Source organism: Dipodomys merriami, unplaced genomic scaffold (genome assembly GCF_024711535.1).
Source record: "Dipodomys merriami isolate MVZ:Mamm:240054 unplaced genomic scaffold, mDipMer1.0.p SCAF_172, whole genome shotgun sequence".
Taxonomy (NCBI): Eukaryota; Metazoa; Chordata; class Mammalia; order Rodentia; family Heteromyidae; genus Dipodomys; species Dipodomys merriami.
In genome coordinates this window covers 133,514-159,151 of record NW_027203071.1, presented here as the reverse complement: position 1 = coordinate 159,151, position 25,638 = coordinate 133,514, and the positions used below count along the sequence as shown (strand labels likewise).

Genomic DNA, 25,638 nt, shown 5'->3' with positions numbered 1-25,638 from the left:
TCACATTTTATAGATAAGGAACCTAACATACATCACTTGCTAAGTTCATCTAGCTGATTACTAGATGAAGAAGTGTGAGGCAGAGTTTGACCCTTGAACTCCCACCTGTAACCACTAGCTTCACCTGGCCTCATCCACAGCTGGCAGGAAGTAGAGACAGGTAGGTATGCCCACACAGAACAGGCCTGGTACAAATGTGTCTCGTTTCTCTGGAGAGCTCTTACCATCATGTGTTCGCCACAGAAGATGATCCAGAAGGAGAGAAGCATTGCGTAGAAGATGCCCTGGCGGATGTCCCCAAACAACAGCATCCAGGTCCAGTCGAACCCAATGGAAAACCATTCCACTGGGATATTGATAAAAGTCATTGAGATTCCAAGGGCAAAGATGACTCTAAGATGAAAAGAAGGCAAGAAATCCAAGGTGAGGCAGATTTCCCAAAATCTGAAGCATCTCTGGAAGCCTAAGAGTTTACTTATTGGGACAGGGTCATTTCATAGGGAGTTTCCACCTGAGGTGACATCATTACTGAAAGGAGGAGCTTAGGCCCTTGAAAGACTATGTGTTATTCTAATACCAACTCTAGTGGTACCAAACTTCTATTGGCATCCCAGTCTCTTCAAGATTAATTTCAAATTCTTGTGAGATATGCAAGCTTTTTCATGACCTCGGCCCCCTAGTTCTCAGATCTCCACCATTTTTGTCTGCTATGTTTTGGCTACCTCTCTTCCTCTACCACTGGTCTCTTAACCAGATAGGATTGAATACATTTGTCCTCTCTTACCATCTCAGGGTAGCATTCACCTAATCATTAAAGACACTTGTTATTACTAGGAATTATGTAAGTTATGCCAGCACATTTGTTTCAGTAATAAATGATTTTAAACACTTTCATGACCCCAAAAGCTTTCCTTTTGCTTTTTGGCTGTCCACACTATGAGCTACTACTTCTCTATTAAAATACCAATGTTATGTCATTGAATTGTTCACACACCTTAGCACCCCACAAGATACATAAAGTCACTTTCCAGAAATGGTTAGACACCTAAATGAACAGGATTAGTTTTTTTTAACTTGTAAAGATGCATTTAATGGGAGAGCCAGATTTAGAGGCAGTGACTGCTTGAACAGAACCCCAGCAAGAACAGGCCCATGTGGTACATCCTGGGAAGCCAGTGTTTTGTGAGTGCTCAGAAGCAGTTCTTACTTTTCCAAAAGCACTGGAGGTCGGGACATCATGGTGATCCTCCTCCAGTACCACACCATGATGATGAAGATGCTGGGTGTAAGGAAGGTCTTCATGGCAAACCACACTTTGGTGAAGCCTCCATTTTGGTGAATTCCCTAGAGAGATACCAATCACAATTGCAAAGGTAAATACATCCTTTTTTTTTTTTGGTAAATAGATCTTTGTATTATTATTAATATTATTGAACCATCAAATGCATTTTGGGGGCAAGGGATTGGGAAGCTTGTCTGCTGAACTCTCAAGATAAAGTGTTTTTATTCACAGAATGTACTACCCTCATATACCCCTGACCCCTCTGCAACCGTTGTCTTATAGAAATATATATTAAAATGCACAAATGAGTTCACATTCTAGTAAGGGAATGATGAAGAATAAGATCAAAAGGTTTTCTATAGGTTTTGAAACAATGGTGAAGTCCATGTATCTGGTAAGTTGAAATACACACACACACACACACACACACACACACACACACACACACACACACACACACACACACACACACATATATATTTGAGGAGTGGTGTATGTGTGTGTGTGTGTGTGTGCGAACATGCATTTGTGCATATACATTGAAGCACCCTTGAGGAAATATATATAAAAAAACCTTAACAGTGGTTATTTCTGTAGATGGTAGGCAATTACATACAATTGCTATGCTTTTCTGTGCCTTTACCTATACTTTCTAATATCCAATCTATAATATAGTGTAATTTCCAATCATAATATACTATAATATACTACCTATACTTTCTGTTTCCAATCTATAAGTGTGTATTTCTTGTATGACTATTTTTAGATATTTGCAAATGTCCTCCACATTCTACTTTTCCCCCAATTAAGCAAGTAAAATGGGAAGGACCTAAAACACCATTGTTCTCTTTAATATTTGTGCTTTGAACAGTAAAACATTGTTTTTTACTTTTACCTTGGTATTGTTGTTTTATACAATCACAATCATATCATCACCATACAATCATTATAATGAACTTAAGATATGGGCACAATAGTTGTATGGTTTTCCCTTTCTATAACCTCTCACACAAATTAACTCAGCTACCATGGATGTGCTGTTATTCCCATTTCTCAGAGGAGACAACTGAGGCCAAATGTAGCATACAAATGCTAAAGAGATGGAGTTCCTTTCCAATACACATGTCCAGGAACCAGAGTTTCAGATCCTCTGCCTAGTGGATAAATTTCATTCACTTACCACCAACCGGATATCCTTTATCTCTCCAATCCCAACGTTGATTTTCTTCTTCTCATTCACAGGCAGCCGAATGTTTAGAAGATAGTATTTATGGGCTACGGATCCAATTTCCATGAACGGAAGGACATCACATTCATAGTAGCGGCCCTCATGCTCTGGGGTCTGGAAGAAAAGCAGAGGATCTGATTTGGTCACAACTTCCAAAAGATTGCTTGAATGCTCTCCGGTCAGCCTCATATCACCAAGGTTATATAAAGCTAATGTTTAAAGGTACCCATTAGATGGGCAGGCTATTACCAAGGAGCACTGACTGCATGGTGTCCACCCCAAAAACATTTGAGATAAAACTCTTGGTTTAGAAGCAGCAGTCTATTCTAACCCTGGACACTTTTCTCAGCTCCCCAGAGTACCACAGCATGGGCTCTGGTCTACCAGGCCTCAGTCACTGGTGACTCCCACGGCTCTGGGGGGGCAGCCAACTTTTTAATGTTCTGGAAGAAGCCCTTATTGAACACCATTACACTTTTAGTGAGTAATTATTCTTTTCTTTTTGTCAGTCACTGGGTTTGAACTCAGCGTCTGGGTGCTGTCCATAAGCTCTTTTGCTCAACCCTTTACCACTTTGAGCCATGGCTCCATTTCCTCTTTTTTTTTTTTGTCCAAGACTGGAACTTGAACTCGGTACCTGATGCTTTTTTGCTCATTGGCTAGTACTCTACCAACTGAGCCATGCCTCCAACCTTATGGGTAATTATTTTCATGATGAGGTATAAGAAGCTGAAAATATCATTTTTTTGCTGATCTGACAGGAAAGGAAACATCCCAAAGAGCCCTTGAGATAATGGGAAAGACAGAAATGAAAGAAAGGTAATAATGAAATTAAGTGTTCTACAGATGACCCCCAAACTTCCTAATAGCCCAATTGATAAGACGGCAGAAAGATATCAAAATTTAGCCAATGAACTGAACTAAACTGACCAACACTAAAAATAGCATTCCCAGTGCATGATGGTAGGTATTAAAGAATAGGGGCATAGCTTATTGGGAAAACAGAATTTGGCTCTATCTCTCTACACCTCTTGGCTATGTGTCTACTGAGGGCCTGAGGGTAAGATATAAGTATGGCCATGTACGGGCATGAACTTCAGCATGGGGAGGTCTGTGGTCAATGTTGGCTTTATATGCTAGCTACCATGTTTGATTGACATGGCTAGGTTGAGTGATAGCAGAAACCAAATTTGTCATTCATAAATCTGAATTAATTCACAGAATCTTCATAATTCATCATAAATTTCAGAGCAAAAGATTCAGAGGAGAAGTGAAAAGGAGGCTACAACTAGCAATGTGAAAGGCTCCTACTTTCTGTGGTCTTGATGGGATTACTTCTTGGATGGTCAGAGCTTAAAAGTGCAATCAAACGCCTTTGTGCAGAGACAGAAGCTATTCAAGGCAGGATGGAGAGAGAGAAGGCAAACACCTGGCTTACCTGTTTGAGAACTCATCTTTCCCTGTCCATGCAGACATCACTAATCAGTCATGATAATTTATCCCCTCAAATGTGAGGGCTATTGCCAGATGCTACTAGTTGACTAATGTTGGCAGATGAGATATAAAAACTAAAAATTCTGTGAAAAGAACTCTGTTCACCTCTGGTGCAGACTGTTTGATTCTTCTTATATAGATGGTTTCTCTTCTTGTACCCATCTCCCTTCTCTCCCTTCCTATACTTACAAATCGGGCATAGAATTAAGGCTCTATAGGAGCTACTTAAAATATGCTACAGGCTCAGATTCAGTTTAGATTAAGGTAACCTATTGGGCCTAATTAGCCTCTGTAGTAACACCAGGAAGGCTTTTTCTTTTTAAAGTGTGTTTCTAGTCAGGGTCTGATTTTTGCTTACTGAATTGAGAACCTGAGGGAAACAAAAGATATTTAGTCTAATACCATTTGATGTGGGTGTTGGTCAAAATCTCTAGTGTGGCAGAATGGGAACTTGAACCTGAGCCTTCCAAGTAAAGTCACTCCACACTGATGTCTCTTGTTATTTTGGGAAAAGAAGCAATGGCTGCCCTAGATATGCCCAAAAGTAGGAATTGATGGTCATGAAGACATGCTGAGTGATGAGCCACGAGATCCCCTTTCTAGTTCGATTTCCTGTGTGGGTACACCAGGTTACCTCCCCTCATTTGGCCTTGCTTTCCTCCAGGTAAAGCATGAAGTTAAATAAGATGATTTCTGGGGCTCACAGATTCTCCACTGTGGGTCTCTGGGTGTCTTATATTTTCCAGTTTTTATGGGGAACATTACCACCCAGGAGACAGGTGTAGCTAAGGTCAATATATTTCGAGAGACACATTGACTTCTATGATGTTAAGCTGCCCATGTCACGAAAAAAAAATCACTGTATCCTGCTTAAGGCTTTTCTTTTTGCACCAAAATTCTGCCTCTGTCAATATTTAGGGCATTTAAGAAGAGTCCCCCCCCCCTCTTTCTCTCTTTTCTTCCCTCCCCCACCTCCTCAGTGCTCCCCTAGCTCTGGCACAAGACTGGCTAATTAGGACAAATTACAGCAGGTGGCAACTTGACTCCCCCCACCACCACTTCACAATCCCCCAGAGACTAAAACGCTTTAAAGCAATTTCTCATTTAATCTTCAGACTCAAGACTAGATTTCATTGCAATCAAAAAACATAGATTTGATGATTCATTTCCTTGACACCTTTCAAGGTTTAATATCTTTCTTGAAAGGATCAACATATCCTAAAGATAATTAAGCAACTGTCATTAAGAAGCAGTTGCAGGCAAGCACCCTCCTCCTTCTGCTTCTCCTGCCCCTCAGGGTGGAAGGAAGGTGAGAAATTGCATTGCCTTTTCTGAGAATGAAATTCCATATGCAAAAGGCCTCATCTTGAAAGATATAATCAACTTGCAACAGAACTAGAAAGGTTTTAATTATTTCTTTCACAGCATACAAAGTCCTGAAAGTGTTTGGTATTTCTTTTTCCCACTTCCTTTAGTCTGTCTGCCTATTCATCTATCTATTTATCTATCTATCTCTATCTATCTATCTATCTATCTATCTATCTATCTATCTATCTATCTATCTATCTATCTATCTATCTATCTGTCTATCTATCTATCTATCTAGTGTGTGTAAGTGACTACCAGTACTGGGGCTTGAATTCAGGGCCTCAGGCTCTTGCTTGGCTTTTGCTATTTAAGGCTGGTGTTCTACCACTTGAGCCACAACTCTACTTCTGGCTTTTTGCTGGTTAAGAGTTTCACAGACAAGCCGGGCGCTGGTGGCTCACGCCTGTAATCCTAGCTACTCAGGAGGCTGAGATCTGAGGATCGCGGTTCAAAGCCAGCCCAGGCAGGAGAGACCCTGAGACTCCTATCTCCAATAAACCACCAAAAACCGGAAGTGGCGCTGTAGCTCAAGTGGTAGAGCGCTCGCCTTGAGCTGAAGAGCTGAGGGACAGCGCCCAGGCCCAGAGTTCAAGCCCTACGGCCAACAAAAAAAAAAAAAAAAAAAAAAAAAAAAAGAGTCTTACAGACATTTTTGTCCAGGTTGGCTTTGAACCAGGATCTTCAGACTCCTAAGTAGCTAGGATTACAGGTGTAAACCACCCATGCATGACTATATTTTTGTCTGTGGTATTTATCCACTGGGGTTATAAATCTTTTTATCTGAACATTAGCTGTGACAGTACACAATGCTAGGAAACTGAGAAGCAGATTCAAAAAACTGAGGAAAGGATTGAAACACTTTCATAGTTGTTTTGTGCAAGTACTTGAGAAACAACTGTAGCATTTCAACCAGACATTCCTTCTGTTCTTCTGTCCTTAGCAAAGACCTACTTGTGTGCTCTTCTTTTTACAAAGAATAATGAGCAACCTTTGTGGGTCATGTATGCTAGGAAATAAAAGACATGTCTGCAACGTGTGAATAAGTCTTTCCACATACGGGGGGGGGGGGGAGGGGGAAGCATCGAAAGCAAACTCCATCAACTTTGATATCAAGGTATCCTACCTTGGGGGATGTGAAGGTACATTTGAGTTTCCGGGGTACTCTCTCATGGGCCATTTCGGTCCATTCGGCAAACATATCATCACGGTAAGCCAGAGAAACGTCCATGGAAACTTCTGCATTTTCTCCTGCCAGGGAGAGGGTACATGATTCAGAAATGGGTCTTGGAAAGATATTGTGGAAACACTTTAAAAACTCTTACCAGTTTTGCTGTGGAAACTAAGAAGACAAAACAGACGTAACCATTCCTAGACACTCCAAACTTGAAGGTGAAAAGTCACAGAATTAAAATCTCACCTGGATGTTGGGTCACTTCCATAACTACTCTTCCAGAATCAAGAGCTTCCATTTAAACTCCCTAGGGATAGGTGCATCGTCCTCTGAGGTAGCTCAAACACTCAGATTCTGAATCATGGTCAGAAATTATCCTTCTGTAACCTGTGCCACTGGTCCAAATTCTGCTAACAGGAGCCACATGGAATTTGAACTTCCACAAAGAGTGTCATAGGTACTTGAATATCACAACTCACTGGCTTGTGTTCTCTCTGCTAAAAATAACCAAGTTTTCCAAGTACCTGCTTTGGTTTAGATATGATTTGTGTGTCTTCCCGGAGGTTCATGTGCAGTGTATAGTCCCCACACAGTGTTGAGATGGTGGATCTCAACTCCTGGGTAGGCCCAGGAGGTGATCAGGTCACTGGTGGTGAACTTTCAGCCTCTCAAGCTGCAGGTTAAATAAACCTCTGCTTTATTTGTTACAGCAACAAAAAACAGACTAAAACATGCCTTTTTGGACCCAATTTAAATCCTTTTGGCACTCTCCTCTGTGATCATTCTGGTCTGAAAGCTTCCTTCTTAAAATTGTCTAAAAGACCACAAGTATAGAATCTACTATGTTTCTAAATCTCAAAAGGGTCTATTTTTTTGGCTAGGTGCTGATTTCTCATAATCTATATAATCTGTCTATAATCCTAGCTACTCAGGAGGCTCAGATCTGAAGACTACAGTTGGGAGCCAGCCCTTGCAGAAAAGTCTATGAGATTCTTACCTCCAATTAACCAGCAAAATGCCAGACTAGAAGTGTGGCTCAAGTGGTACAGCATGAGCTCCCCCCACACACACTTTTTCATTGTATTTTAAACCAAGTAATGTAAAAGGCAAAGGGTTTCTCCAAAAAGATTTGGGCACAGATAGGAATATATTAAAAACACATAATTTTACAGATAGGTGTTCACATATACTTCTATGTTAATCAAGATCATGAATGGATTCAACTCACAATTCCTCATTAAGTCAATTAGATTAATAAAAATTGCATATACAGCTGGGTGCCGGTGGCTCACGCCTGTAAATCTAGCTACTCAGGAGGCTGAGATCTGAGGATCTCGGTTCAAAGCCAGCCTGGGCAGGAAAGTCAGTGAGACTCTTATCTCCAATAAACCACTAGAAAACTGGAAGTGGCACTGTGGCTCAAGTGGTAGAGTGCTTGCCTTGAGCTGAGGGATAGCACCCAAGACCTGAGTTCAAGCCCCACGGCTGACAAAAAAAAAATTGCATATACATGTACTAATTTTGTCTGTTTTATGCTATGTTGACCAAGTTTAAGAAAAGATGGGCCTTGATGTGGGGAATAAGAGAACAAACTACATTTCTAAAGTGACTGGAGAGCCAGGTATCACTTGGGTTCTAAAACTGATTATGACATGAGTATTCATCCCTAAGTACAGAATTTACTAATGGATCAATGAAAACCTACCTCAGAGTTGTGATCAGTGGTAAATAAGGAAGGTCAGATTAGAAGCACTACAAGCTGTATGGTGTGCAATTGGTGTTTGCTTAACAAATATTCCTTACCTTGAACACATGTTAAGTCACAGGAGAAGAGATAAGAACATCGTCAAGTGAGCATACATAAAATTTCCTATGGGTACAAGAATACCTTAATTGTTGACCTGTTTCTTTCTCTCCTCCTGCATAAAAACGACCCAAGTTTTTCAACCATCTCACTTCAGTTTGGATATGATCTGAGTGTATGCACTAGGCTTGTGTATTTCAACACTTTTTATAGACAAATAATGGTCAGCATAGGGCTTCAGGACAGTCATAGTATAAACCCCCACATATGGAATGTTCCAGAAAAGTGAATCCATGCATGCAACAGAGGCCCAAATCACTCAGGATCTGGAAGCACCTGGGTTTCCTAAGGTGGAGTGGAGCTGACAACAGGGTGATTGGGTAGGGGCCTGCATACAGTGACTGGGTGGGAGCCTGCAAACAGAATGGCTGGACCCTTGGGCCTCCAGCATCTTCCCAGCTCCACATAGCCTGAGCAGAGACTTGACTTGAGGACACCATCAATGCAGAGACCCAGGGCTGAACAAGGGGAAGGACAAAAAAATGTGCAACTCCCAGCTTGGTACCAGCAATAGTCAGAGATTGGATGTGTCTTTGACCAGGGACCAGGCTAGTTTCCACTGCTTAGCAACCTCAGTGGCTAATAGGAAGAATGGGTGAAAATCTCCATCTGTCATGAACACTGGACACCAGGATAGACCCTTTTCATTTGTCGCCCCAGGTTAGAAAGTGAGACTTCCAATGTCGTTTGAAGGGAACCTGGAGAACCATGGGACTCAATCAAGAACACAACGCTAACATTACCATCTCATTCAGGCCACAACAGCATTTCATTTATTGTGCTCCTGGAATTATTAGGGTTCAGTAAGATCACCATCTTACACATAGGTAAGATGGGTTTTCACTCTGGGCCCTGTCCTTTTAAAGCCCCCTCTCTGCGAGTCCTTCATCTGCTTCCTTTCCTAGCTACCCACTGCCCACTTATACTCTATGCTCCAGGAACTCAGGGGCTCAAATACTCTACCCTGACAGCTCTAACTCTACTTCAAGGTCTGGGTGGTCTTCAAGAGGAAATCAACAACCACTTGTACACCCTTGGGAGGTCAGGAATGAACAAAAGGCTGCAATTCATAGGAAGACTTGAACAGAGTGAACAGAGCTTGAGCTCAGAGGTTGAATTGTTTATGTATAAGCAACAAGGCTCCTCTCTGTATGAGATGGAATCAGATGGTCCAGGGGCTTTATGCTTCCTATTCAATCATATTTTGATACAGAATTCCAAGCAATCCAAAAATCCTAAATTCCAATCTGTCCTTCCAGTTAACTATGAAAGTAACTTTGGCATAATGAGAGAACTGAACATATTTGGCTTAGCAGTTTATTGGTCGGATTTATCACTTAGCAGTTTATTGGATTTATCCCATTTCTTTCTTCCCTCCCTCCCTCTAATTCTTTGTGAAAATGGTGTAGTATTCATGTATAACCTAAGCACTCTTTCTCTCCCTCCCTCCCTCCCTCCCCCCTCCCCCGTCCCTCCTCCCTCCTTCCCTCCCTCTTTCTTTCTTTCTTTCTTTCTTTCTTTCTTTCTTTCTTTCTTTCTTTCTTTCTTTCTTTCTTTCTTTCTTTCTTCCTTTATCTCTCCTTTCCTTCCTTCCTTTCTTCCTTCCTTCCTTTCTTCCTTTCTTCTTGTGCTAGTACTGGGGCTTGAACTCAGAGCCTGAGTACTATCCCTTAGCTTTTTCCACTCAAGGCTGGCACTCTACCACTTGAGCCACACCTCTACTTCCTGACCTGGCACTTTTAAATATTTAGACATATACCTTCATTGATATTCATGCCCTAGACCTCACAATGTCTGGTTAAGCTGGTGCCCCCAGGAGGGAGAAGGCCAGATAGGTTCAGCTCCTGGCTTGGTCCTACCTCCCCATCTGCTGAGTAACCTCACAGGAAAAACAAAACATTTAAATACTATTTTTTGATGTGTACTTTTTCCATCTTAAGCTCCTGTGGCTTCTGATATTTCATTAAATTATTTAATTTTCTATACAATTGTATGAAGTAGACATAAATATATCCTTGAGATGAATAAATAAACCAAGATTCTCAGGCATTGAGTATCTAGGATAAAATCATCATGTGGCGTGGCAGCATGAGCAACATGACTACTCTGAAAATGTCAGCAAAGACCCGTCATCTTTTGGCTTCATGGCAAAAGTGATACAGGAATTAATTTGCTGCACAATAGTAGTTTTCTACTCTTCTACATATCTCCATTACGTCATATATACATTAGTTATACACAAGATTGTTAGAAGGATGATTATATTTCATATTACTTTCTTTTTATTAAGCCAGCTAACTTTCATAAAAGGTGCCTCTCAAACTACTCACAAAACATAAATATCTTTGTCTTCAACAAGAACAGTGTTTTCTGGTGAGACCACAGGAGGATATTCTTAGGGGAGGAGCACAGAGGTGCAATGCATGTAAATCAATATTCATCGACATGGAAGCAGGTTTTGTTTTTGTCTTCTTTTCTTTTTATCTTGCTTGTTCATTTATCTTTTTATTGTGAAAATACCATATAGAGGGGTTACAATTACATGGGCAAGATAATGAGTACATTTCTTATCAAGCATTGTTGCCTCCTCCTTTGTTTCTCCTTCCCATCCCTTTCCATCTCCCACCCTTGTTCATTTATCTTTTGGGGGGGGGGGTGCGGGGAGGGTGGGCACCAAAATGGTGGGACAAAGAGTGAACAAATCCAGCAGTGGTACTCACTAGATACTATGTTGAAAATGAACTATACAATATGTGGGTGGGGATGTGGGGGGGGGGGGGACATTGTCCAAAATGAAATGTACTCTTTACCTGACTTATATAACTGTAACCCCTTTGTACTTTACCTTTATAATAACAACAAAAAATTAAAACAATTTTTTTTAAAGACAACAGTGTTTTCCATTGTCAGGTGCCATGTGTTTTGTGTTCTCTCCTTCAATCCCCACATCCTTCGGGGAGGAACTTGCCCAAGAACACGTGGCAGTGGTGAAACTTCCATCTGAATCTTCCTAGAACCATATGACCCTCAAATAGCTTAATCAAGCATACTTCATGGAAGAGCCACTCAACTTCAAGCAAACTCCCTTCCCAGCCTTCTACAGGGGAGAGATACAGTGTTGCCAGGAGGTCAAAAGAATGGCTCAGAATCATGTGTAGAACCCTGTAATGTGAGCTCCTCGGGGAGGAGGGGCTTCTACCTGCACAGCCCCTTTCCATAAAGTAGTATGATCTAAGGAGGACCAAGTTCGAGGCCTGAGAACACAGGATTCATGCTGTGGTTCTGCCCCTGAGTGCATGTGTATTCATAGGCAGGTTGGGTTCTAGCCAGGACAGGAACTAAAACACAGGAGAACCGATGCTTTTAGTTTCAGCCAGTAGCAGCAGATAGATCTGATGAGTTTTACTGGATCTTTTTTGATGTTAAAGTCAGAAATTCCCATGTTTATAAACTAAATCCCAAGTTTTAGATGCCAGTAATTAATTCACTAAAGGCAAAAGAAATGAAAACATCTGTGCAAGGCAGTTAGTGAAGCATCAAGTGATTTCCAAGTCACTATGAGGAGGAGACAACAAATTCCTTCACACTGGTCACTACATGGTCAACTTTGTCTTCCCCTGTCATTACAAGGTCACGTTCCCTCTAAAGCTGTCTCTGAGAGTTTATTGGGTTTATAAGTTTTTCCACTCAATCTTGCTCATCATTGATTTCTTCTATGTGTAGCTAGGCAGACATAAGATCACTCCTATATTTGAGGAGCAGAAGCCAGAATTTAGAAAATCCAGCCCTGGAAACATAACCTCTGTCTGCTCAAGCAGCCTAACCTGTGGATGCTTTGTTTCTCAGACCATATGTGTCTTTCATGACGTAAGGAAAAAAGAAAAATAAACAAAAATTGGGAAGAACAGCCTATCCTGATAATCCTCCTACCTCTCTCATTGGATCAAAAGGATGCTTCCGTACCTCATGTGTTAGACGAGGATTTACTTCCTGAAATTTTGTGATCATTAAATTAGTTGCTGCATGAAAAGTGCTCAGAACAGTGTGGAAAGCTTCCACGATTAGCAATGGTTGTTGTCATCATCTTATTAGGGAACTGAAAGTCATCTCTATTTTTCATTCAAAGTCATCCCCAGGTTTCAGGAATGGCAGCTTCTCACTATCATCTCCTAATCCAAGCCTGGGGCACAAAACTCAGAGAAGGAAAAGGACTGGCTGTGCAGAGGAAGCCAGCAAAGCTGGGGAGCTGGCTGTTCAGATCATTTTCTCTTCGGCTGCTGATGGACTCGGAAATACAGTGCAGCTTTAATGACTATGTTGCATGTAATAAAACACCAGTTTCATGCTCCCAAGATACTGCGTGGCTAATCTTCCCCTTGCCCTCCCTTCAGAGATAATGAAGGCCAAGAATCCGATGGAAACTCTCAGGGAGAACTGCAGGAAGGCTAGAGCTAGAGAACCTTTCCTATAAAATAGCCACAGTGGTTATATCAGTTCCAGAGACTCAGGCTGGAAGGAATCAGCATAAGGCACTCGCAGATTTCAAATCCACAGGATTTTCCTCCCTGCATTTATTTCAGACCAGCTGCTTTGGTATGGAAGCCATAGAACCCAGGGGCTGGGAAAACCTCACACTTCTCAGATGACTTTAGAGATATATTTTGTCTAGTGCTAAAGTCATTCAGGATACAGGGAAGGGAGTATGGAAAGGCATTGTGGGTTCTACACAATTACTATTTCCATCCTGTTATGGGGTGGTGCTGACAGAAGGAAACCTGAACTCCAAGATCTGCAGGAGCAGACCCACCATGCAGGGTCATTCCAAGTAGAAAAAGACCCATGTCTTTCCACATCCGGAAGTGCATATGCCCTTTGGAGTTCTTTATACTTGACTTTATATACTTTATATAATTGACAGCTGTGCTGTCCTGCCCTATCTGGGCAAATGAAAAGTAGGAGAGGACAACAAGATTCTCTTGCAACTAGGAAGGAGGTTGGGCATCCCCAACAATTCTAGGGTGGCTGCTTAATGTAAGCATGGCCCTTGGGGTAGGGGGTGGGATGCAGTGGGGAAAGATGACTGGCAGCTTCCCTGAGAAAGTCATCAGAAGGCCTTTCACTTATACTTTATGTCCTCTCTGTGTCTGGAATAGGTATTAAGATGCCAGGACAGTACCAAGGGCAAGAACACAAGTCTAGGGGCAAATAGAGCTGGGTTTGCGTCTTATGTTTCCCTGTTGAGTTAACCTTGAATAAGTCTTGCTTTTCTCCTTTGCCAGGAAATAATGGAACCCATTTCCTACAGCTCCTGACCATTTGGTTTATAGCAGGTCTTTAAAAAAACTCAAGTTCCTTTTTCATCCAGTCCTAGGATGCTTAGTTTATATTGTGGACCAACTACATGAAGGAAAAGAGCGATTCCTGTTAGAGGAGAAAAATGATAATTTCATGGTATCAAAAAACTTTTAGATTCTAGAGAAACCTTAATTTTCTTGGGACTTTGCCCTGGGGAAAAAACAAAAGAGGTTTCAAAGCACTCATGTATTCTCACATTACACAGAGGCTGACAGTCACAAAGTTTGTTTGGGTAACCTCAGAAGGAGGCCACAGGCCAGACCCAGCCTCATCCTAGCCTCCTGGCAGACGTATAATCTGAGGTTATTTATGCCAGCATTCCTTCCTCAATCAAAAACTCTCTGACCTGGCTTGTATGTTCTTGATGTTTTCAATTAAGGACATAACAAAACCAACCCTGTCTTATATCCATGGTTAGGCCTGGCAAAAATGGACTCAGCTAATTATAAATTTGGCTCTGGCTGTTTTCATAAGATGCCCTGCAGGCTTGGGGGTGAGCAGTTATACATATGAATGAGTACAAGTATGTCATAAACCAGTTTAGCAATTTAATTTCCATTACCTCTCATCTTTACCCAGCCTGTCAAGCATTTACATTGTGAAGAAATATTTTCTGTGCATAAGAAGACATATATCTAAGCATCACCAGAATGCCCCTTACTATATTCCGGTGCATTATCTCCTAGTTGAAATCAGATGTGTCAATAGAACATGAGTAAGACAAGGGAAATATTGTTTACCTCTGGTTCTTTGCAAAAAGATAGAAAGCTTCCACTTTATTCTAGCTGTAGCCAAGGGCATTACTGAATCAAACCTGTACAATAGTGTGATGTAAGTATCATATATATTGTAAATAAATAGACCTGAAGTACACTGAATATGAATATCCATTAGGATTAGATTGTAGGTCAGCACTTTTCCGTTCAATACACTTACCCTAAAGATTTTTTTTACCTATTTCTGGGATGCAAGTCTCATTCTCCAGTCAAGATTTCCCTCCTGAGGTTGAAATCTACATGCTCACTTCCTATTGATGTCTCTTCCCATAGTGCACAGAGCCAAACCACCCAGCTTGGTTAAGCTTGTCTACTGGATATCTTTCAGATGTATCCCCTCTCCTCTGTAACATTGTTCAGGCTTCCACTACCTCTGGCTTCAATGACTGAAACACATCCATTTCTGTCTTAATTTTTCACCTTAAAGTTGGTTTGTTTACACTGACTTCTGTCTAAAGAGGAAGCTCCTTGAATGTCATAGCAGGCTGTCACATTTAAATATAGCCCTCTGGAAACAGGGGAAAACATACAACAGAGGGGCCCATCAGCAGCACTGGACATTGATGAAAACGAACTAAGCAACTCAAGGGCAGCGATGGGAGGGAGGGAACAAGAGGGAAAGAGGGAACAGCTTACACTAAGCAAAAGGAAAGACATGTACGTATCACCTGATATGGAAGAAATAGTTGTATTGTCAAAGCTCATAGAATTCACAAACGTTATAGACCATGATAATGACAATTTGCCTTGTGAAGATTAAAACGTGTTTTAACTTTAAGTATCACCATCCCACAATACTGTAAAATTTGTGAAATTTATGTAATCAATCTCAATAAAATATATATATATATATATATATATATATTTTTTTTTTTTGGTCGGTCGTGGGGCTTGAACTCTGGGCCTAGGCGCTGTCCCTCAGCTCTTCAGCTCAAGGCGAGCGCTCTACCACTTGAGCTACAGCGCCACTTCCAGTTTTCTGGTGGTATATTGGAGATAGGAGTCTCATGGTCTCTCCTGCCCGGGCTGGCTTTGAACCGCGATCCTCAGATCTCAGCCTCCTGCGTAGCTAGGATTACAGGCGTGAGCCACCAGCGCCCGGCTTCAATAAAAATATTTTTTAAAAATACAGCCCTCTGTACACACACCCTTGTCCAGCTGGCAGGCAGCAGATTCAACAGACAGCCTGAGATTGTAGCCCACTTTGGCCACTTGATACCTGCCTATGCAACTCGAGGGTGGTGGTAAACACCATCTTTGAAACTTAAGAAATGATCACATTCATGAATGCCAAGCATTTGACAATGGCATAGCATGTAGTAAGCACTCAATAAATACTAGCTGCTCTTTGAAGGCTTCACTTGACATTACTGTGTTGGTTGTACTCAGGGCTGTAGGAAGTACTTGGCATTTCTACCCATTCCAGACCAATTCCTATCCCTCTTCTAGAATCCCATCCAATTCACTCCTACCTTCCTGTTCTTTTTTGATATATATTTTTATTGTAAAGATATTGTACAGAGGGGTTACAGTTACACAAGAAAGGTGATGAGTACATTTCCTATCGAGCATTGTTACCCCCTCCTTTGTTTTTCTCCTACCATCTCTTTCTACTCCACCGCCTCAGCTCCTCCCTCCTCCTCCCCCCCAAGTTGTAAAGTTCATTTTCAACAGTGTCTTGTACATCTCATTGTTACAATGGGTCAACCTGTATCCTTGTTTCTCCTACCTTCCTATTCTCTTTTTTTCTGCTTATGTGGTGCTAAGGAATTGAACCCAAGGCCTCATGCATGCAAGGCAAGCACTCTACCACTGAGCCACCTTCCCAGCTACCTTCCTATTCTTGTTCTCAAACACAGTATAGTATCCCTGCTCATGTTCCCACAGTGCCCTCTTAGTCCAGCACTGGACCACTTGCCCTAATGCAATGCATCTACATGCCTGCTTATCTGTGTCTTTCTCCATTTATACTGGATGTGAATGTCCATATCTAACTCAGTCCTGGTGGAAGCAGTAGCACTCATGTCTTTAAACAAGTAATTTTCATTAAGTATTTACCAAATTGAAGGAAGTCAGGCACTGGTGGCTCACACTTGTAATCCTGGCTACTCAGGAACCTGAGATCTGAGGATTGCAGTTTGAAGTCTGCCCAGGCAAGAAAGTTTGTGAAAATCTTATCTCCAATTAATCAACAAAAAGCCAGATGTGGAGGTGTGGCTCAAATGGCACAATGCCAGTCTTAAGCAAATGGCACAGTGCTAGTCTTAAGCAAAAGAGCTAGAAGACAGTGCCTAGAACCCTATGTTCAAGTCCCATTGCCAGCAAAAAATTAAAATAAGCAACAAAATTGATGCACATCATTTTTCTTCAAGTATTCTTTTTAAAAAAAATACTTTCTTGTTATTATAAAGGTGATGTACAGAGGGGTTACAATTTCATAAGTCAGGTAAAGAATACATTTCTTTTTGTACAATGTCACCCCTTCCCTCGCACTCTCCCTCCTATCCCCACTGAGAAGTTGTATAGTTCAGTTCCAACATAGTGTCTAGTGAATACCATTGCTGCATTTTTCAAATATTATACCCCCAAATTTCCATCACCTTTATACTATTTTTTGCTCTATTTTGATGAGATCTATACATTCTTTTTCTACTATCTGCTTTTGTATCCTTACACTTACACACACACATACACACACACACACACATCCTCATGAAAACAATGATCCTCAAATTGGCTCATAAGTGACCCATAGTCCTACCAAGCCTGGATTAAAGGGAAACTTTTGAAAGAAGTGGTTCAAAGGGAGGTGCTGTCTTGGCTCTCCCTCTTCTTTCTGGATAATAATGTGAGCCCAGTGGGATTGAAGGAGGAGACAAGGCATGTTTTGGAAGCTGCATATCAACAAATTCTCTGACCTGAAGTTGTTCTAGGATTTAAGGCTTAAGCAAAACAATATAAGGGGGGCTGGGAAGGTAGCTCAGCAGTAGAGTGCATGCCTTGCAAGCATGAGGCCCTGGGTTCGATTCCTCAGCACCACATAAATAGACAAAGCCAGCAAAACAATATAAGGGTCTGTATTTATGTCTTTCCAACCCATAGGGATAAGATGGAACTTCTTATAAGAGATTCCACTGTGTAAGAAAAACTGTGCAGCACCTATTTAGGTATATAAGCCCAGGGTAATGTGTCATGGTAACCTATTCTAGCCTACTTTACAAGGGCTGGAATGGAAGCCCATTAGGAACCGAGAAGCCATAACAATCAACACTGCCTCCAAGGTGAATCATTAATTCTCAGAAACTAACAATAGTGGAAATCCAGTCTAATTTCTCCTCTACTGAATATTTTTAAATACCTCCTGATTTCCATGTATGATAATGGGGATAAAACCACACACATATAAGACATAGTTATTGCCCACAAATTTTTTCAGTCAAGTGGGAGAGGCAGGCATATATATAAATGAGGACAATTCCATGTGTTAATGATGTGTTCAAAGCACATACAAATATAAACAGTTGGCAGGAAAAGGAGTTCTGGACAGGAGAGCCAAGGAATGCATCACAGAAAACATGATCTGGATCACCTCATTCAGAACAGATGAAGTATTATCTGGGAACTACAAGGTAAGGAAGATTTCACTAGACAGTGAAGTAGGAGGAAGAATACAAACAGAAGAAATTATGTGTATAAATAGTCATTACAAGCACAAAATGGTATAGAGAAAGCAGCTCAGTATGGACGACTAAGAGTGACTAGAGGGAAGGGAGACCTGAGGGGTAGGAAAGATCTGATAGCCAAGTACCAAAACATGGTACCAATCATGCACTTGCCTGTTTAGAAGGATGTTTCAGCAAGATTCTGGCATCTGTGTGAAAGTCAGAGCTGGATTGTGTGTGTGAATGTGTATGTGTGTGTGTTGTGCCTCGTGACAGAGCCAGGAAGAGAAAATTGAAGCCTCTAGAGCTCAGGTTTCAATGCCATAGAAACCATCACCAGAAGGATATTTTCTAATGAATTGGTTTTCCTAAGAATTTGAACTCAACCATGAATCAGTCCTTTTTCCTAACCAAGCTAGAGAAATCAGAACCATGAAAGCCAGCAAGTGTTAAAATACTGGTGCTTTCCATTTGACCATAATCAACATGAATGCAGAGAGAAAGCAAATCTGACAGCTGAGGGAGAGAAACACACAGTGGGTGCCTTTGCTTTCTCCTCAGGACACCTTCTCCACACAGAGCATTTAGCATAGCTGATCTGATGCCTGTGAAAAATCTACCTGCCTCCTCTCCCGCACTGCCCCCCTCTCTCTGAATGCAATTAGAGAAGAGAGCTTCATTCACACTGAATCTAAAAATAGCCTGACGGCAGAGTTCACAGAGTGACAGCTGCATTCTCAAACTGTAACCAGGAAAGGAAAGGGATGGCTAATTTAACTTAACAACTTCCCAAACAAACAGTGCAGGAGGAGCTCAAGATAAAGAGAAAACACGAAAGTCTGCTCTTCAAAAGGGAAAGAGAGCAATGAGGTCACTCTTAGGCAAGTTATTAGTCCTCTCAAATTTGGATGAGACCTAATTCACCTAAATATCTCCCCCAGTCTGCCTAGAGTCCTTCAGGGAAGTGCTCTGACAAATTCAGCTGCTAGAGGAATACATGCAAGACCAGACAGAAGGGCCAGGGTTTCCCTCCTTTTTCTTCTATCATCCTGGGCACCCAAAGCTCAGAAGAGCCAGTCCGTTTTTCCAGACAGCATATATAAATGCAAGCTATTTCTTTTGTTCGTTTGTTTTCCCTTCACCATACCTAAATTACATTCTGACTAGCCTGGGGCATTAAAAGAGAAATGATCCAGGCAATAAACATGAATGATTAAGGGGGAGAAACCTCCTCAAGTGTCTAAAAAAGAGGGAATCCAGTCAGTCCCAAACGTTTTCTGATTTCCTTCTCAGTCTACCCGTCTGCCTTGTGCCAGGAGAGATTATGGTTGGGCTTCAAAAGAAACAAGAGAAGAATGTTTGGGGATGGAAAACAGATTCTCTACAGCTCTCCCCAGAGCTGCACTGGCTCTCAGGACGCAGGCAGCCAGCTAAATGCCAGTCACTGCATCCCAGCATTCTCTCGCCACACTGCCTCCATCGCCCTGGTGACTCAGTTGTTTCAACAGCTGTGTTATGGCTGGAGTCCATCCAGTGTTGTTCACACAGAGTATTTGTTTCATACGACGTGGGAATTATTATACTCAGGGTTTGGGGTTCTAATGCAGAGTCGGTCCTCCCCTTGATCAGTGAGCCACAGTGTTCTCTTAAGTTCAGCTGTAGGGGGAATGGGACAGTATTCTGCTGCTACCCAGGCTTCCAGGACATGGACAAGATTGGTAACCATATGAAGAGGGTGGAGGATATATATATATATATATATATATATATATATATATATATATATATATATATATATATGCCTATGTGAGGGGCAGAAGGACACCACCGAAAACCCTGCCCTTGGCTGAGCCCCTGAAGATGTCCACTGCCCCTCTCTCAAGAAGCCACTCACTGCAATGGGGGTGAGTGGTTAGAGAGACTCACCCCCCTCTGCTCCGCTCCGCACTGCGGCTCTCCATCTCCCTCTGTGTTTCCCTGGAAATCAACATCAGGGCCTCTGCCTTTGCTGAAGCCATCTTCCAGCATCTTTCTACACTCCTGCCCCTCAACAGTTTGGGGGCAGGGCACCTCCTGTGTCCTACCCCAGCTCTGGCCTTCTCCTCTCTCATTTGTCCCCTGCTTACAATCATGTGTTCATGTTGCTTCTTAAGTAAGTGGACACTGATGACTTGCTCATTTCCTCCATATCCCATATTCCTCAACCTCTTGCTCAGTATTGAGCAAAGGAGGCAGGTACTTTGGGCTGAATAAAATAGTCCAAACCCCAGTATGCTGAAGAGGTGATGGGAGAAAGGAAAAGGCATTTCCAGTGGGCAGATCCAATTTCTATTTCTAGTGCAGGCTGCTTTTCCTTTGAAGAGACCTAGTAAGTCAGTCATGGTGGTATACATTTGTAAATCCAGCAGCAGGAGGCTGAAGCCATAGGATCAAACTATTTGAGGCCAGCCTGGGCTATATAGTAGGATCTTTAAAACACATATACACACACAAACTTTTTAATTTTTAAAATTTTCTTTAAGTAGCTTTGTAGAAAGGAGTTGCCATTTAACAAAGCGGTTTATGAATGCAATAGATCTTGATCAATTGATTAAAACAAACAACACAAGGATGCCCTGTAAACTTTCCCTTCTAAAGTTCTCACCAACAGCAATCAGGCACCATTTTTTTAAATTTGTTTCCTTATAAAGGCAAAATGGTATTTGAAAAAGCAATACAATTTTGACTAGGAAAAGCTCACAGTTCTGAGTTCCTACTTTGTGCAGACATTTTCACCCACGCAGACAGAATCATTGGCAATCTCAAGATGATGGAACCAAGGCCCCAGGTGGTGCTGTTAGGGTGGAGGAAGGAAGGAGCCCACGTTTGCCAGGCTGCACAGTGCCAGGCCTTTCCCCATCACCACCCTGAATCGTGTGTCAGGAGAGTTAGAGAACCTCTTCCTTTAAGTCGGGAGGCCACTATTTCCATTTACTTGAATGAATCCTTTTTACATAGTGTTTATTCTCATTTAATACAGAAGTTGGGCCTTAAGATGATTAAGATTCCTTCTTGATCCAATACTTCCTGATCTAAATATTCTTTGACCTACTATTGCCTAGTGTAGAAATGCAAAACAACACCAGGTGTTTAAATGTGCCTCCCCTCGCCCCCCCCCATCCCCACCCCTCCCACGTTTAAGGCTCTAGGACAAAAATCAAAGAACTATAAAACAAATCAAAGAACTATAAAACCATTCTTGCCCTCAGGACATTTTAAGATGGCACTGGGGTGACAAGGATTAAAAACCTGAGTGTGACTCATGTAAGGGTTTAACTGTTAACAAATGCAAAATTACCAGAGCACCAGATGCATGGCAATACTTGAGAAAAGCAGTCAGAACTATAAAAAGAGAAAAATAGGTCTCCACAGTTACCCCAATCCCTAGAATATATTTGTTCTGCTGGCAAAAAGAAGAGAGTTGAGATGGAAAGTCCATGCAGGAAAAGCCACCTACTAGAAGAGATTCCGACTGTTTCACAGAAGAGCTTTGTTTCTGACAAGTTTCCTAAAGGAAAAAGTAGACTAGAACAAGCTTTTTATTTCCAACCCACCTTTTTTCTTCATTCCCATGAATGAGGAGGGGATACAAATGAGAACAGGCAGTCAGGGAGAAAAATAATATGGCTGGTAGTTCCTGACCTTTTGGATTCCTGCCAACAGAGAAGCCCGAGAGGCAACATTTAATTGTGGAAAAACCAGCCTGGCTCTCCTCTTATCTTTTTCCTCTGTGACTCAAACCCACAATTACTGGCAACCTCTGCATTCCACGGCACTCAGCTGGTGGTGGCAATGATGGCTGTGTGTGTAGCTAAAAAGCAAAAGGGAGTGGGATTGTACCTGCCTCCGGAGCCAGCCCAGCGATGAACACAGCCCTAGCTCAGCTTTACAACTTCTCCCATTAAAAAGTTCACAGATGCCCTCCCATCAGGAATACCACCATGTGAGAAGTCCAGACGGAAAAAGAAGAAATACAATTTCCAACTGCTGTATAATTCAAAGGACAATGAGTCTCAAATTCTGAATCCCACATTTCAATAGTAGATATGTGATGTCCCCCCCCCCCCAATTCTTTTTCTTAAGGACCAACCTCCCAAGATCTTGTAAGGCCTGGTCATCAAGTTATTGCCAAACCCTTCTGTCTCTGTTTATCTTTCAATATGGACAATTTTTTCTTTGGATAGCCTAACAAATGAGCTCACGGTATCTTGCAGATCTTAGTATTTTATTTTGCAGCATTTCCTGATGGGAACATTTGAGCCTTAAGTACTGACTTTTTCACTTGCAAATCAGGTGACCCTAGAAATGTCATTTCCATAATTTCAGTTTGCAGACCTTAAAAACTTGTTCTCTGATGATGGCCTCCACAGAACAGAGCAGAGATTTATCCTTAAACATCAAGTGTTGAACACACATGAAATCTGCAAAGAATTCCTAAGCCAGGTGCTAGTGGCTCATGCCTGTAATCCTAGCTATTAAGGAAGCTGAAATCTAAGGATTGAGGTTGGACACCAGCCTGGGTAGAAAAGCGTATGAAACTCTTATTTCCAATTTACTACCAAAAAGCTATATGTGGAGCTATGGCTCAAGTGGTAGAGTTACCATCTTGAACAGAAAAAGTTAAAGGACAATGTCCAGGCCCTCAGTTCAAGACCCAGTACCAGCACCAAAAAATCTCAAAAAGTTATTTTGTTCCTTCAACTTGAATGTCTCTGCTAGAGTTTTTAATTTTCATCCAATGCTCCCATTTGGAAATCATGTCCCATTCTTTCATAACACTATTCAAATTTAGGAGATTGTCTCTCATACAATCTCACTTGAATTATTACTCTATTTCAAAATATCTTCATTTACATGTAAATGCTTATAGTCAAAGGTAATTAAGTCAAGGCCCGTAGGCACATTCTCCTAGGGATGCTGAGAATTTCCCATGTCTCCAGTTGCCATATTCTCCAATAAGTTAATTGATGATGGATGCAGTTTGGTAATGACACAGCATACCTATATTAGGAATTTGGAGCTTCTACCTTGATCTTTATAAATTTCTGGTTTCTAGGAATACACTTGTAGGAAAAAACTGAAATATGAATATTAGATGTGTGAATAAGGCTTGTGCATATTTTTCTTCCAAGGTAAAAGTGTTTGACCTGAAATTAGTAATGATTGTCCTGAAGTAAGTTCTGTGCTCAGCATCCATCTGTCCTGGCTTTGTTCATGTGGTCCTGCTCTGCATGTGGGGCTTCTAAGTTTCCTCCAGAAATAACATTCTTCTTCTCGATTCAAGCCCAAAAGTCATGACTACTCTTTGTTGAGCATTTGCTATGAGATAGGCGCTTACTAGGTAAAAGCTTCACATGTATTTTTCTAGTTTAATTCTTTCAACAACCCTATAGAGGTAATACTTTTGTGTTATAGGTGAAGAAAATGAAGTACAAGGAAGTTTTAAGAACTTACTACAAGTCACATCATTTTTAAGTAGCAGGTCAGAGAGTCAGGCCATACATTTTAGCCAGGAAGTATTTAACCTAGTGGGGTAGTTGTCTCTTCAAGTTCTTTCCCAGAACAAAACCGGGCTATCCTAACTGATTTGTCTTCCCATGACAACACAACTTCTAACATTTCCTTGAAAACTCCATTAAGGCTCAGCTAAAAAGTTATCCCTCCAGTGAGTTAATCATTTTTCTTTCTGTGTTCATAGAATATTTGGGGCACTTAAGCTACTGAACTCACACTGGTGATTTTTTTGGTCCATTTTCCCTGAACTAGACTGTGTACTACTCAGAATTTTGAGTATATCTCAGTTTTTACTGTTCCAAGGACACTGGTTAGTAGGGGTAGACCTAGATAAACACACAATCCTCACATTCAAAGAACTCAGTCTCATCCAGGCACTGTTGGCTCATGCCCATCATTTTAGCTGCTCAGGAAGCTGAAATCTGAAGATTATAGTTCAAAGCCAGCCCAGGCAGAAAGTCCATGAGACTCTAATCTCCAATAAACCACCAGAAAACCAAAAATGGAGCTGTAGCTCGAAGTGGTAGAGCATTACCCTTGAGCAAAAAGAGCTCAGGGTCAGCACCCAGGACCTGAGTTCAAACCCCATGAATGTCTCCTGCCCGCTCCCCCCCCCCAAAGAAAAACATTGAGTCTTATGGGATAGAGAGAACTAAACAAAAAGGGATAATGACATTTCTTGAAATGTATTATGAAGAATAAAGGCTTATCATTTTTTCCCCTTAAACCACAAGGAAACTGCTAGTACACAACACAGAAGTGCAATAAATGATTACTGGATGAATGAAAGAAGGAAGGAAGTGAAGGAAGGAAGGGGGCTTTGGATGCTGGACTGTCAAATTAAAGGACTACCATCCTATTATAAACTTCTTTGAGATTATTTATACACTGACTCACCTAAAAAACTGCTTCCTGTGTTGGTGTCTATGATACATTTTTTAATGTCAGACTAAAAATATACTTCCAGCACACCAACCCTGTCTGCCTACCCAAGGACTAGAAATGAACACAAGGTAACACGTGACAAAATAAAAATACAAAAAAAAGGTCTTTTTTCAACACTAAATTCATCCAACAAAAAAGCGTCTGTTCCTCGTGAATGGTGTCTTCTAAAATGGCTCCCATCTAAGGATCTCTAAAGTCACCTATTTATAAAGCCAAAGGACATTCATGAGATTTTTATAAAGTTGAAGAATCCTGAGCAAGTCCTGGACTCCTGTCATCAGAGTTAGAGCAGCTGGGACCTAGTAGTTTCCCACTCTAACAGGAAGTCAATCCATCAATCCAGACACTATCAGTGGACCACTATCATGGGGAGGTGGGAGAGGATGAGGGCACTGGAATCTTAATATCATGCACACTTATAACACCCTTACTTCCCAGATGAGAATCATTGCATAAGGTATCTAACTTGCCTTCTCTATTGTTTCCTCATTCTGCTAGAGACTAGTTAAGATGATCAAATGGAAAAGCAAAATCTTCATCAGAAATGATTTAATTGCAAGTAACAAAATTTCACCCACACTAGCTTAATCCGAAATTAGCTGGAAAGACACAGGAGCACCTTGGGAAAATCAAGGGCAAAAAGTGCTGATCAGTGTGAGACACTGGGACAAGGAACAGAAAGATGCTGAGGGCAAAATCAGTGACGATAGTCTGCCATAGTTACAGCACACAGTCCTCTATCCTCCTTTTCCTCTTTGTGTCTGTCTTCATGATCTGCCAACCAACTTTCTTTGCTACTCTGTGCATGGATGAATGATAGTTTCCCAGTAGGTCTTCAGGACTTTCCAGTTTCAGTGCTAGAAAGCCTAGGTAATTCTAGGTGAGGCTAGAAGTATGGAATCCCACCTTCCTTCCCCTTCCTTCCTTCCTTCCTTTCTTT

General features: G+C 41.5%; 1 protein-coding gene across 1 annotated transcript in view; it reads right to left on the bottom strand.

The window, feature by feature from the left end:
- The window catches only part of Wls (Wnt ligand secretion mediator), a 107,838-nt gene that overhangs the window by 26,592 nt on the left and 55,608 nt on the right, over window positions 1-25,638 (bottom strand). The window contains exons 3-6 of the mRNA XM_070025753.1: window positions 6,496-6,620; window positions 2,463-2,624; window positions 1,208-1,344; window positions 225-393 (exon numbers count right to left, since the gene is read on the bottom strand). Of these exons, the coding sequence (XP_069881854.1) occupies window positions 225-393; window positions 1,208-1,344; window positions 2,463-2,624; window positions 6,496-6,620 (593 nt within the window). The remainder of the gene's footprint in view (window positions 1-224; window positions 394-1,207; window positions 1,345-2,462; window positions 2,625-6,495; window positions 6,621-25,638) is intronic.